Source organism: Rhinolophus ferrumequinum, chromosome 8, assembly GCF_004115265.2.
Source record: "Rhinolophus ferrumequinum isolate MPI-CBG mRhiFer1 chromosome 8, mRhiFer1_v1.p, whole genome shotgun sequence".
Lineage (NCBI taxonomy): Eukaryota > Metazoa > Chordata > Mammalia > Chiroptera > Rhinolophidae > Rhinolophus > Rhinolophus ferrumequinum.
In genome coordinates, this window is record NC_046291.1 from 22,138,092 (window position 1) to 22,153,953 (window position 15,862).

Below are 15,862 nucleotides of genomic sequence, written 5' to 3' on the forward strand. Positions count from 1 at the left end.
AGGAACTACAGTAGAAATTAACTGATCAATGTTGGTGGCAAGTTCCATGGTACTTATTTTTTCCCGCTCAATTTAAGAAGTATTCATTGAGTAACTATTGTTCAAGGTTTGGTGCTATAGCTACAGCACTGAAAACTAGCCTTGACTTCATATAGTTTCATCTAATATATCAGTTACAAATTGGGTGCTACATATGTTTAATTTAACCTAATGGAGAATAGGTGGTTTAGAATTATTTTAAATACAAAAAGATTCATAATATTTTTACTTGACTTGCGTGGATTAATCTAGTAGGAAATGTTTGACACAAGCATTTGTGTTTACTGGAATTTTTGAGTAATGAAATGATATTTTTTTCATAGAATGCCATATTTAATATATCTCAGTGTATTTAGCCATGACATTTGTTACAAAGACACAGTGATATTTTGTGGACCTGCTGGAAATATTTTTATATAATACGATAAAATGCATAGCAGCTTTGTTCTACCAATTGTTCCAATAACCAAGAATCTATTTGTGTCTCTCTTAATTTACTCTGATATATGTTCTAGAGTACAAGTAACATACAATGGAATGAGATTACCTTGAGTTTGCTTACTTATTCAACATTTCCAGAGTCTTTTCACTCTTCTAGACTATATACGTCTTATTTGAATATCGATTAAATTTATGTCTCATTTGCCTATCTTCTTAGAATTAGAAATTGTCTTTCTGTCATGGTTTTAAAATTTAATTATTAATCACTTAATTTTATGTTAGTGGAAGGGACTCTCTTGGGGTAACACAGATGATACTTCCAATAAATCTTTAATAATACTTATGGAAAATTCCCATGTTCCTGTGTTAGAAAAGATACATCTACAGTATAGCCAGACATTTTTCTGGTATATTTTTGGATAAATATCTTACCAAGCTGTTCTCTTTTTCTAATCCTTGTCCCTCATTTTAATCAAAAATATAATCAATTCTCTATAGGCAACCAAGGCAGAAACTTTTAGGTATCCCTATGTCCAGTAAATAATCTATGTCTCTATCAACTCTCTTATAGAGCAATACCCTTCCCTAGAAGTTCATAGTCCAGAAATAAATCTAACTGAATATTTCCCAACAAAAGCATATTAAATAAATATTTTAAAATCATATAAAGTTATACAATCAATGTAAACTATACAAATGAGTAAATGCAATTTTAACATTATATCCTGAGATATATTTACATAATCAAGTCCATCAAAAGAAAATGTAAAATAAAATATACAGTAAAACTCTATCAATGTCAATAAAATACATAGTTTTTGGTTGTGGGGTTTGACATTCAACTATACAGTAGGATCTAAGCCAAACGTAAAGGAAAAAAAAAAGACTAATTTCAGGGAAAATACACTCATACATGAATAAACTATCCATCATTAAATACTAAAAATTGATAAATCCTCTTGACCAGAATTGCTAGCAGATGCTCAGTTTTGAATTTAGGATGATAAAAATGTCATCCAGATTGATCATGATTATAGTCTTAATTTAAAATTAAACATGTAAGATTATACTTGAATTATTATTGCCTCCTTTCTCAATCCTTTTTGGAGTACTAACCAAGCTCTTGAACAAAATATTTCAAAAAACAAATGTAAACATTGGTAGCAGATTAGTATTGTAGAAGAGATTTGATGAGATTATTGTTTAGTATAATATAGTCTGATTCTATTTGAATATTTATAAATAGGAAGGTAGAGAAGGATACTGTGTCCCTTCATTATAAACTATTTGAATTAAAATGTGACTTTGGAAAAATATAGACTCTTTCTACAATGTTTGAGCAATTACCTTTTCTCTTCACTTTTTTTTTTTTAAGTAGAACTTATCCAAATGCAGACTGAAAAATAACCTTTATTTCCTGGATAGTAGTCAAAATATCCTTTCTTTCTCACCTAATAAAGAATTATTTATATAGCAGAAGAGCATCACCTAGTGTCTCATGAGAAAGCTATTAGTATGAGACCGTCACATTAGTTAGATAGAAATGTAATGTCAAACTTTAATGTAGAAATCCATTTTCACAATCTTTCTTATGTCTTACATCTCTCTTCTGCTTTGATGAAGGTTGTATGATTAGGTTATGAAAAATAATGAACTGGGTTTTAGAAGTAGAAAGATTATCTAATTTCTTTTCTTTTTTTCCTCACCTGAGAAAATGGAACCGATAGTCAGTGAAAGGATTGATGATAGAAAGGGGAGTTATTTTAAATGTGGAAAGTCCTGCAATGTCAAAATAAATCTGGAGGATTTTATATATGCAACACAGGAAGGCAATTTAGATGTATCTACCATTTTTGCATCCACAAATACCTGTTTTATGGAGTCACATGTTACTTTCGTTCCTTTATGTCCCTCTTTGGTTTGAGGTGACTCTTTAAAGTTTAACTTGGGAGATGCACAGGAGAGATGATTTTCTCAAGGCCACCATAGAAGACATTGTTGCTTGCCTTCCAAATATCCATCCACTTCTTCTCCCTCACTAACACCAGTTGCTTGTTTGGATCATGTTTAAGTGTCGATATGTCCACCTATGTACTTGCTTCCTCAGCCTTACTTGCAGTAAGAATGGCCGTGGGATATCGTTCTGGCCAATGAAGTACAGGCATAATCCCTGAGAAGAACATCTCTTCACAAATAGATAGTTGGAGCCTCTCCAGGAGGAAATTTCTTGCTTGCTTCACATGCCTTGAATTCAATACACAACTTTAAATGCAGCAGCCATCTTGTGCCTGGAGAGAATAAAGGCGACACACAAAGCAGGTTGTGGGTACTGTGGAGTAGCTAAACTAATATCCATAACAGCTTTCTATAGGTTTCTTATCTTGTGAGAAAAATCCTCCGCTATCTCTTTGAAGTATTATTAATTGGGTTTTTGTTACTTGTAACTGAATGCTTTATAGACTGATACATTATTTCTCTTAACTTTTTTTTTTTTTTTATTACACAAGAGGGGGAAATGTAGATATTGGGCAGGAAGACGCGATGTATATTTCTAACGAATTGCTTCAAATAATAAGAAAAGTATTTTGAGAGGAAATATCTACTTTTTTTAGGATAACTTAAAGCTATCTGAAAAAGAAGTGATATATATGGTCAGTCATTGTTCAGAAAGACAAGTTACCTGATCAAGGCCAGTGTTGTCAAATAGAGAAACAAGTATTAGTATATTTTATCTCACAGTCATGCCATTGTCCCAGTGACGATAGGGTATTTTATTATATCTTGTGTTGTTCTTAAAGAATAATTGGCAATTCTATTGAATCTGCTTGAGACAAAGAATATTTTTATGATTGAAACATTCATTTTAACTTCCATTTTGTGTTAATGACTTACCTACTGGCTCCAGTCAATTTCACATTGACTGAAATAATATTTATTAAGGGAAATTTGGCAACTTGTACTAAAAGTCTTAAACATCTTCATACTCTATGACTGTGTAATGTCACTTGTGGAAATTTATTTTGAAGAACTAATCTAAGATAAACAAGTTTAATGACCAAGAAGAAGAAACTGATTTAAAAAATGCTGTTGAATTTGTGCTCTGGTATATATCACATTCTCATTAGAAATAATGTAGAAAAATATTTAATTATCACTAACTGCTCACCACTTAACCTTAAAACTAGCAGGTCAGGAAATACTCCAGTTTCGGAGAAGAAAAAGTAAAACAAACAAACAAAACAAAACAAAACAAAAACAGAAAAGTGTCTATAACAAAATGTTAAGAATGTTACCTTTCTTAGTGTTTAGATTGTGAGTGGTTGTTTTGTGTTTTTTTTTCCTCCAAATTTCTCGCATCAGTTTATATGATACAGTAAAATATATTTTAAAAGGTACCTTGGCTATTTACAAAGTAACTCTCATTTAACATTGAAAATAAGAATAATACATTTTGATAAACTACTTTTTATCAACGAAAAGTTTGACAACAAATCTTTGTTTGTTTGTTTGTTTGTTTGTTTTAATACAGAAATCCTAAACGGTGGAGTCTATGTAGACCAGAACAAATTTCTTTGTTATGCAGACACAATTCATTGGCAAGATATTGTTCGGAATCCATGGCCTTCCAACTTGACTCTGGTGTCAACAAATGGGAGCTCAGGATGTGAGTAGCATTACCCTTTTTAATGTCTCAAAATGTTTTTCCATCTCTTATGAAAATGAACGGCTTTTGTTTATCATGCCATTAATGATATTTTGAGTTTTGATTGCATCCACTGAAATGTTCAGTTACATATAACAGTTATTTCACTTTTAAAAAAATTCTTTATAAATTTATACTTCCCCTTTACAAATTATCATTAATATGAGCCCTTTTACTAAATCTGAATTACTTTACTGTATCTCCAATATCTAAATATGTAACCCATTGTCCATAAATTTAAGGACAATGTATAACTAATACTTTAACTATTTGTGACCCACACTTCACTGAGTAAAAGATAGTAGAACAAAATTTACCTATTTATTCACTTTGATTAAAAAAAAAATTGAACTTTTTAGATGTAAGCCTTCATTTGCCCCTGAAACCTTCATGGTAATATTTTTATGACAATCTCAAATACTATAAATAGAGTGGAGAAATACAGATTTTTTATATTGAAGAAATATATGTTATATTCTGATCTTAGCCTCATAAGCTATCCAATTTCCCATTCTTAAAACGTATTGTTTCTACCAAAGAGAATTTATCAGATTCAAAGTGTTTAATATGATTAAATGGTAAACAAGTAATATTCAAACTATCATTAAAAATTTTGAAAATTAGTTTGCCAGGAATCTATTTCATTTTCATAAAGCAGGCTGTGTTGTCCCCACATTTATTATTACTGACATTTGTATGAGAACAGAATCTTTATCAAGTGTTAACCTGGGTTTTATATTTCTCATCTATTATTATATATTTCCCACCTGAAATCAAAACTATCTTCACGCAGTTCAATAATTATTTGAAATTGCACTGATTGTGTTATGACACTTATGTAGGAAATCAAACTCCAAGGGACAATTATTAAGTTTCATGATAGCCCTAAGAATATAATGGGAAATATGAATATATTTGATTTAAACTGACAGCTGTGTTTTCAGTAAATGGCTAAAGTTTTTTTTTTAAGTAGAGTAACATAATTTTCTTGTCACCATTGAGCAGAAATTTGTATGAGATTTCATCGTTATAGTATTCAAGTTGCCTACTTCTTAAAATTACATGTGAATAAAAAATTGAATCTATTCACACTAACAAGGCAAATGACGTGCTTCAGAAATGGCTCTCATTTTCAGTCTGCCCAGACTATTGTACAATGTACAGGGGGAAATGCACAGAGGTTTGATATGAGGAAAGGCCTGCTAGCTCTCAGCATATTAGAGTGACTAGCCTGTAATGCATAAACAAGATAGGCTATGTTAAAGCCCAAAACAGAAACCAAGGAGAAGTGTGTCCACCAGCTTCACAGGATGTGAAAAAAGAAAGGTTTGTTGCACTTTCACATATGGCATCTCTTTTCGGAGCAAATTTGGATGGTTATGCTTATAATTAGTGAACTGTAGCTAAATGTGTTTGTGCATGCAAATCATTCCAGGCACAAAACTTACAAATACCAAGGAGAGTCATAATAAATGGTTCTTTACATAATAAATGGTTTATTTACAAGTTACCTACCAATTGCTTATCAAAGTTTTATTTTTTATATACTAGTTTCATTTGCTGACACATTATATAATATACACTGCACGACACCATAGTTGATAATAATGAATCAGCTGGTCTTTGAATATTGGTTTCCTGTGGTTTTATCCTCAGTCAGATTCTTCTCCTTTCTCCCTATTGGTGATCAAAGGCACCCTCATGGGTTTAAATGATGGCTCCCAGAACTACTGGTCAATAATCAACCAGTCCCCCAAGTTAAAAATTTAGTGGCCATTATCGACTTCACCTTCTTGGTGTTTGGCATTTATATAATCATTAAATCATGCTGAATTTGACTATTTCTTGATTTTATATATTTCTTATTTCCATTACTCCAGTACAACACTTCATCTGTTGCCTGAGTAACTAGAACCATCGCTGAATTCTTAATATTGTGAGTCCACAGACTCTTGTGGCAGTTTGACACAACCCATAGTCCCCTTCTCATAGTATTTTTAGGTTAATAAATCAGCACAAAATAAAGATTGTATATTGTAAATGCATAAAATATCAACAGTTACAAAGGATTACAAGAAAAATAAATTATATAAAAATACATTTATCATCATACTTAAAAAATAAATATATGATATAGTAATATGCACCATTAGTAGTATATTAAATAATAAGTTCAAACAGTAGGATTAATATTAAATTTTGTTTTGAAGTTTTGATAGGCATAAATATGATTTTAAAGAGAATAGTCACTTTAGCAAATGATGTTGGGTGAACTGGATATCTAGCCACAAGATTGAAGTTAGGCTTTTATATTATATATAAAAATTAATTCAAAATAGATTAAAGACCTAAACATAAGACCCCAAAGTATAAAACTCCTAGAGGAAAACATAGAGGAAAAGCTTCATGACATTGGATTTGGCAATGATTCTTGGATATGACACCAAAAGCACTGGTAATATGAGTAAAAATAGAAAAATGGTGATATATCAAACTTAAAAAAAAGTCTGTGCATCAAAGGACATAACCAACAGAGTGAAAAGGCAATTTACAGGATAGGAGAAAATAATTATAAATCATATATCTGATAAGGGGTTAATGAGTAGAATATATAAAGAACTCCTACAACTCAATAATAGCAACAACAATGAAAAGTAAACAACCTGTTTCAGAAATTAGGAAAGGACTTGTGTAGACATTTCTGCAAAGATGATACGCCAATGGCCAATAAGACATGAACAGATGCTCAGCATCATGCAAATAAAAACCATGAAATGTCTCCTCACACCCATTAGAATGACTACTATCAAAATAGTGAAAAGTCACAGGTACTGGTGAGGATGTGGAGAAATTGAAACCCTTGTACACTTTTGATGGTATTGTAAAACAGTGCAGTTGCTATGGAAAATAGTATGGTGGTTCCTCAAAAATTAAAATTAGAACTACCGTGTATCATCCAGCAAACCCACTTCTTGTTATATATCCAAAAGAATTGAAACCAGAGCCTCAAAGAGCTGTATTTGCACACCTGTGCTCATAGTAGCCTTATTCACCATAGTCAAGAGGTGGAAATACCCCAGATGTTCATCATAGATGAATGACTGTATAAACAAAATGTGGTATATACACACAATGGAACATTATTCAGCCTTAAAAAGGAAGGAAATTATGATACAAGATCTCACTGAGACACTGAAAGAGGCAAACTTCAGATGCTCCAGAGCCTACAGTCTTTTCTTTAGCTTACACCAGAGGCCACACTCATTCTCTATTGCTTTCTAAAATCAAAAACCAGCCAACAATAGAAATGGGACTCTGCAGGAATTGTCAAATTCATAAAAGAGCATTACATTCAGGAACATAATTGCAGAAGTACTTATTTGTTTAAACCAGATGTTCTGCCTGTGTTCAAACCAGTAGTAAAGTTTAAAACTTTCTTTTGATTTTAATATCTTAATAATTGCCCATCCTAATAGTGCATGTTGTGTTCCATGTAGATAACGTGTTTCCTTGAAAATAAGATCTAGCTGGACCATCATCTCTAATGCGTCTTTTGAAGCAAAAATTAATATCAGACCCGGTCTTAGTTTACTATAAGACCTGGTCTTATCTAACATAATATAATATAAGGCAAGATCTTATATTAATTTTTGCTCCAAAAGACGCATTAGAGATCATGGTCCAGCTAGGTCTTATTTTCGGGGAAACACGGTAACTTTCTTGAACTAGAAATTAATTGTCTCAGAATAGAGTGGAATTGAAACTGATTTTTTTAGTTTACGAACATTGTTACTCCCTCAGTGTTAACACATTTACATAAAATAGAAGCAGTCTTCCAAGTTTAAACTTTTATAGTAGAGTTTAAAAAAAAGTAGCAAGAAAATTTACCAGCAATGCATTTCAGTACAGCGTCAGTTTATGTCTATTGTACATGCAGATATGTAATTTTACATAAATGCGCATAGAGAGTCAAATCATTCATAGTCTTTTTAAAAGATTGTTTAAACTAAAGCTTAAATTACAGAATAGAAAAATATAAATGTATTAGACAGGATAAATGAATCCATATTAATTCAAAAGATAGCTTTTTGAAAAGACCTGTAAAGTAGAAATAGATTCTTCACGAAACTTGTATTAAAAAAAAAAAAAAATCAAAAGCACTAACGATCACTTAGGAATACAGATGCAATTATTCTAAACAAAATGTTATCAAATAGAACAAACAGAATCTAGGTATGTATTTGAAAAATAAGAGCAAATAGCAGTTCTGCTGTCTTTTTAATGTTCTTAATGAGAGTAAGAACTTGAACCTGACCCATATCAGAGAGGGCCTATGAGACTATATTATAAGAAGATTTTCAGGTTGACTGAAATTCACTCCAGAAATTAATTTTTATTTAAGAACATTACAAGGTGCAAGCACAATACACCTGCTAGCTTGTGTGTGTGTGTGTGTGTGTGTGTGTGTGTGTGTGTGTGTTTGTGTTTTAGCTTCTTGGGATAAAACTGCATTAAGTTTCACTTTTTAAGTAAAATTGTCATGACACTTTTTGACTTTCATTATATGCAATAGCTTCCTCTCAATCTCCTATTTTATCAAGTAGTACATATGTATATAAAGTTAAAGAAGTGTGATCCTTCCTTTCCAGAAAGTGGAAAGATATTTTTTAGTGGTACCTTGACTCAACCCCAGGTGGCTGAACACAATTCTCCCATAATAGACTGCAGTTAGGTCATCTCGGTCTTCAATCTGGAATAAATTCCATCGTCTCTCCACTCTGGCCTCATCCTCTCACTACCAACCGCAGGCTCTGCTGACAGTGACTCCAGTAAACCTCACAGCTGTTCTGAGCACACCCTTAACACTTCGAGACCCATTCTACCCTGATTCCTTCCCGACACAAATGAGACTAGTTATCAACAGGATTTTACTAACAATCAGAATGGTTATGGGAAGGGGGAGCCTCCAGAGAGGCCTAAACTCCGCATTCCTGCGCCTGTATTACCAGTGGGAATATCCCTCACCACTGGGACCCTGCGACCATTACCAACTTTACGTACCAACTCCTTTATTTTTTCTTAGGCTTTTTACCCCTTGTCCAGGTGAAGGCTCATTTCATCTTCTGTTTCTGAATTAGTGGAAACAGCTGTTTTTACATAAAGAAATGCCCATTTCAGGCACAGTCTATAGCATGACTGTTAGAAAACTGTTAGTAGTACATCTCCCAAAGGACTGTTTCTTCAGTCTTAAGTTATAGCACAAGTCAGTAGTGTACTGGTAAACGTTTAATAGCCACTCTTCAAAACATAGGGGAAGAACATCCCAATTTGTAGAGCTTGCTCATTTCCATGGTGTAAACATTCCTTAACATGATCCTGAGAAACCGATGTGGATTGTGGAATAGATGCCCAGGTAGCATGCCATTATGTGGTATTTCCAACCATACATATTCAATAGACGTAAATAAACTCAATTTAATAATAAAAAATTTGGTAAACTCATCAGGAAATGATGACTTTTAAGTATATATTACCTTTGTTTAAATACAATTTAATTTTGAGTTTATATACTTTTATATTTAGTAATGGGTGTATTTAATAACCAGCTCTCAAAAGTCTAGAAAATCTGACAATAGACTGTGCTCACTACCACCATGTGTGAACATCAACAGCCCTGTCAAGGTAATGCTGGGCTAATCCCTGTCCAATGCTTATAATTTCTCTCTATAACGATGCAAAGAGAAAATTAAGCCTGCACATCATATATGGTGTGAACAGATTCAGGCCCCTAGTCTCCTGTGGAGCAAATGATGAATAACACACACACACACACACACACACACACACACACACACACACACACACACTCACAGCTGAAGAAAGAATACCTCTTTAGGAACAGGGCAGTTTAACTGAAAATTTATAGAGGTGAAATATATGAATCTTCAGGGTCAGATTCTGCTAACATTTTTCATTTAAATTATTAAAAAGTACACTTAGCTTCTGCATTTATGTTGACTTCTTACACTCAAGATGTCTGCAAGAATTATGGATAGACATTAGCTTTATTTGAGTAATAGTCTTACAGAAATGGAGCCTCTCAGAGTAAACTGAGTTTCTGCCTAAAAGATGAACTCCACTGTCCCCCACAAGCATGCAGCTCTGGCTCTTAAAATGGTCAATTTTCTACCTTCAAATACATTTTCATGACCATAGATTGTTGGAAGGAAACTTATTTTTACTTAAAGTGATAGCAGAGGTGTTGTCTATTATGGTCTAACATTACAAAAGGACAAGGTTCTTTATGTCCAGAGATAAGCCGATTGATGGTTTCCAAACTCAGGCTGCATCAAAATCTACTACCAGAGATCCCCCATGAGTAAGTTCAGTTTAAAGAGAGGCATCTATGTATCTTCACAATTCTCTAATTGGTTCTAGGGACAAGGTGTAAGGGGCAAGGCTTGGTATAGGATCACTATGCTAGTAAAATGATTAGCAAAGCCTGTTAATGATGCATACATTTCACACCATATGCTGATTCAAAATGGCATAGAATACTTGGGCTTGCTGCAAATGAGCCAAATACCAAATTCGTGAGTCCTTCCTGGTAGAGTATCTAGCTCTGTGTTGTCATGTGAAACTTCTGTCACTAATTTCAGCAATACCAATAGTAATGCTTTAGGTGCCTGTGACTTTCAGGGCCTGGGTTATCACAGGCACTCAAAGAACTCTATTTCTAACTCTTACAGAAATTCTGTAATGTAGGTATTAAGAATCCCATTTGGCGTCGCCGAGAGCCTTGGCAGCCTGCGACTTTTAGTAGTAGTGGCTGTCTTTCAGTGAATGGTTGGAGATCAAAATTTCATGAAAGCAGACCTCTAGGCCTCATATTGTCCAGGTGGGGGCAGCCTATAGTTTTTACTATTTCTCTGAATCTTACTTTAAAATAAATTTTAACAAGCCTTTTCACTATGAGAATCTTCATTGAAATGTATACACGCGTGCACACACACACACACACACACACACACACACGGACACATACAGAGGGTGCCAAAAAATGTATAGACATTTTAAGAAAGAAAAAAGAAACTGTATTAAAATTGTAATAATATATACTGATAGCAAAAGATGCATACAAGTCACATTTGACTTCTGCACTTACAAGAGGTGCTCAAAGTGGTTACCATCAGTGTCATTGTAATACAGTTTTTTTCCTTTCTTAAAATGTGTATATATTTTTTGGTACCCTCTGTATATACCATTACTTAACTAATTGTTGGTGATGTTATGAAAAAGGATTTCACGCTGTTCGGACAGAATGGAGAAAGGCCAACTAATCAGAATAGTCAGCTTTTCCTTGAGGTAGTAACTCATAACACTTTTTGAAAAGGTGAATTTTGGAATTGGCAATTTTGGGAACTGAATGGCATTTATCTTATTGGGAGGAAAAAGTAATAAGAGCTAAACACTCTATTGAAATTGCATGGCAACCAATGAAAATCTAATCAAGGCAAATTAGTCAAAGATAAATCATTTCAATATTTATGGAGGGATGAATGGGTAAGCAAAATGTGGTACAGACGTACACAGGGCTATTACTCTGCCTTAAAAAGGAAGCAAATTCTGGTATTTGGTAAAACATGGATGAACCTTGAGAACATTTAGCTAAGTGAAGTAAGCCAGTTACAATAATGACAGACACTCACTTTTTTAGGTACATAAAGGTTGAATAACTATGGTGTACAACTGAAACTAATGTAATATTGTATGTTAGCTATATTTTCAATAAAAATATTTTTAAAAGACAGATACTGTCTCATTTCACGATATTTAGAGTAGTCGAAATCATAAAGACAGAAAATATCCTGGAGGTTGTCAGAGGCTGGGGGGGGAGGGAAAAATGAGGAGTTGTGTAATAAGTATATTATTTCAGTGTTACAAGATGAAAAGAGCTATGGGAATTAATGTGGTGGTCATTGCACAACAATGTGAATGTGTTTAACACCACTGGAGTGAGCCTTTAAAAATGGTTGAGATGCTAATTTTATGTTATGTGTATTTTCGACAATAATGTTTTTAAAATATAAATTTAGGAATATTAATGTGATTATCAGTAAGAGATATCTAGTGATCTTAGACATTTTTTAATTCCATTTGTTACAATTAAAAATGTATGTACCCCTATATAAAATATTAAGTCACCCTGCTATATGAAGATTTGCAAATAATTCTAAGCCTGGAAGAATTAGGTGCAGGCATTGAAATGCTAGGTTGATAAGAGCTTACTTAAATTTTCAGAGACTCATCCTAACTAAATAAAATACATATTGACTCAACTAACAAGTACCTTAAAAATGTGAAATGGATTTTTACATTTTACAAGGCATTCCATAGTTAATTTTTAAAAACATAAATCCCTGATTTTATATTTGCTATTTAAATAAATTGTGCAAAATTAAATGGGAATTATACTGAATCCATTCAGTATTACCGTCTTCTATTTTTCTCTGATCTGTTTCCTCTATAATGGGTTAAGAGAGGTTATGTGTGTCATGCTCTGTTCTGCAGCCATCATTCACATATTTCACTACGTTCACATGTTTATTCCCCTTTACTAAAGAAAGTGGTTTCATGGAACTCAGTTTCACAATTAACTAGAATTTTAAGAGCTTACTATTTTCCTTTTCTTCTCTAATTTCTCGTGACTTAGAGAAATCTTCAAAGTAAAAGGAAGATGTTTACAAGTAACTGAAAATTGTGTATTTAAGTTTCCCTTTTCATAACACTTGCCAAGAAGTTTTATGTGTGTCTTCCCTCTCCTATAGGTATCCTCTCATTAAGCCACTTTTATTTCAAAGTTTGGAGCAGAAGTGGGAGAGAGAGATTGCTGGTTATACTGGAGGGTTGGCGGAGGGGAGTTGGCATCTCTACAGGGAGCTGGGGAAAAATGAATAAGGAGATCAAGCTGCTAACCCACTTAGCAATCTTTCAAGCCTAGATTGTTGCAAGCAGCCGTATGCAACTTTTATTTAATTCTTTGCTGGCTGGCAAGAACAAATTATGTTCTATTTAGAGGTGATTCTTTTGGCAATTGTAGGTGCTCTTTCTAAGCAGGGGGAAAAAATGGAAAGGAAATTATGCAGTGACATTTCTTTTAAAGTTCTCTTTTAAGGAAGAAAAATATATAAAAGAAAAAAAAACTTGATTAAAAAATGCACAAAGCAAAAGTCATTTCAAAATTTGGTGTCTTGAGCAGCCACTATTATTCTCCTTCCTCCTCATATTTTATTAAACAAAGATTTTGATCTAGGTAGGTTTAAAAAAAGTAGTTTTTTGTTTTTGTATAGAATTGATTCAAAGTCTGTACTCTAAAGTAGAATATAGCATTAAACTAGTTACCTGTGTGCCTGTTATTAGGTGTCTTGCTAATAGTTCAATACTGCTAGTTACATGCTAACGTGTATTTTTTAAAATAATTTTCTTTACTAGAAAAAAATACATTGATAAAACTCAAAGTTTTTAAAAGCAATAGAATGTTGGATAATCACCACTATTGTGTTTCTAAATTTCATTAAGTTGCATACTTTCAAATAACAAATATTTTATTAAAGATTTGCTGTGTATTTTTATTAGAATAAACAAATGTCTAAAGGCCCTTATAGTTGTATAATTGACAGATATTTGCCTGGTTTGATTACGTAGAGAAAGATAATAGTATGCAGTCTTTCTAGAATTCTTATGAGAGAGTAATTTCTATTAATACATAAAAGGGACCCAGACATTTTCTCTGAGGGAATAAATGCAATGCATTGTTTCATCAATAGTAAATTAATTTAGAGTAAGAGTATACTGTATGCTATTTTAAAAATATTTGTATGATCGTAAAGAGAGAAAAATTAAATAACATCATTCTTCCTCTCCCCTCTCTTTTCCTTTCTACTAAAATATTTAACCTGGTCCTATTCCAAGGCAGCCCTCCCTGTGTCATCATCTTTTTTGCACAATTATTTTTCCACTTCTTTGGCTCAAAGAGTAGCCTGGTAGCCGAGCTCAATCTCAGGGGTTCTGCATGAATTTGAATCTTGACTCAAGGAGTTTCTAATTGTAATTGCTTAGCTCCTTTATCCTTCATTTTTCTCACGAGACCAAATTGGGTAATAGGTGAAAATCTTTAAAACAGTGCCTGCCACATAGTAAGTGCTCAATAAATATTAGTCATCATTTTTCTAGTAAAGTTAAGAGTTGCTCCTCTTTGAAGACACCTCTTATCCTGTATCCTGTTTTAAAGCTGTGGATTGTAATTAGCCTTCTCTTAGTTACCATCATTTATAAGCAATGGGAATGAGAAGTGAGGTGGGGGAAAATGGAGGTGGGGGAAAATGGAGGTGGGGGAAAATGGAGGTGGGGAAAAATGGAGGTGGGGGAAAATGGAGGTGGGGAAAAATGGAGGTGGGGAAAAATGGAGGTGAGGGAAAATGGAGGTGGGGAAAAATGGAGGTGGGGAAAAATGGAGGTGGGGGAAAATGGAGGTGGGGAAAAATGGAGGTGGGGGAAAATGGAGGTGGGGAAAAAATGGAGGCGTGGGGAAAAATGGAGTTGGGGAAAACTGGAGGTGGGGGAAAATGGATGTGGGGCAAAAATGGCTAGGTGGGGGAAAATGGAGGTGGGGCAAAATGTGAGGTGGGGGATAATGGAGGTGGGGGAAAATGGAGGTGGGGGAAAATGGAGTCGGGGGAAAAATGGAGGTGGTGGAAAATGGAGGGGTGGTGGAAAATGGAAGGTGTGGTTGAAAATGGAGGTGGGGGAAAAATGGAGGTGGGGAAAAATGGAGGTGGGGGAAAATGGAGGTGGGGAAAATGGAGGGGGGGGAAAATGGAGGTGGGGAAAAATGGAGGTGGGGGAAAATGGAGGTGGGGAAAAATGGAGGTGGGGAAAATGGAGGTGGGGGAAAATGGAGGTGGGGAAAATGGAGGTGGGGAAAATGGAGGTGGGGGAAAATGGAGGTGGGGGAAAATGGAGGTGGGGGAAAATGGAGGTGGGGAAAATGGAGGGGGGGGAAAATGGAGGTGGGGAAAATGGAGGTGGGGAAAAATGGAGGTGGGGGAAAATGGAGGTGGGGGAAAATGGAGGTGGGGGAAAATGGAGGTGGGGAAAATGGAGGTGGGGAAAATGGAGGTGGGGGAAAATGGAGGTGGGGAAAATGGAGGTGGGGGAAAATGGAGGTGGGGGAAAAGGGGGGGGGGGAAAATGGAGGTGGGGGAAAATGGAGGTGGGGGAAAATGGAGGTGGGGAGGGAAAATGGAGGTGGGGAAAATGGAGGTGGGGAAAATGGAGGTGGGGGAAAATGGAGGTGGGGAATAATGGAGGTGGGGGAAAATGGAGGTGGGGGAAAATGGAGGTGGGGAAAAATGGAGGTGGGGGAAAATGGAGGTGGGGAAAATGGAGGTGGGGAAAATGCTTTTTTTTTTACTGCTTTTGACAGTCATATATATTACTCTTCATCATGGCCTTTGAGGTCATTGATAGATGCAGTTAATTCCCCACATTCAAATCACAGATTTTAGCAACTGACCCAAAATTATCTTTTGTATTTATTTTATTTTTTTTGTCTTTATTTGAATTCCATGCAAGTCATTCCCTAGGTGACATTGAAGACGTGTATGGGTAAATGTGCTC

General features: G+C 34.4%; 1 protein-coding gene across 1 annotated transcript in view; it reads left to right on the forward strand.

Annotated features, from left to right (window-relative positions):
• ERBB4 (erb-b2 receptor tyrosine kinase 4) overlaps positions 1-15,862 on the forward strand; it is a 1,062,086-nt gene that overhangs the window by 701,939 nt on the left and 344,285 nt on the right. The window contains 1 exon segment of the mRNA XM_033113116.1: positions 4,010-4,144. Within this exon segment, the coding sequence (XP_032969007.1) occupies positions 4,010-4,144 (135 nt within the window).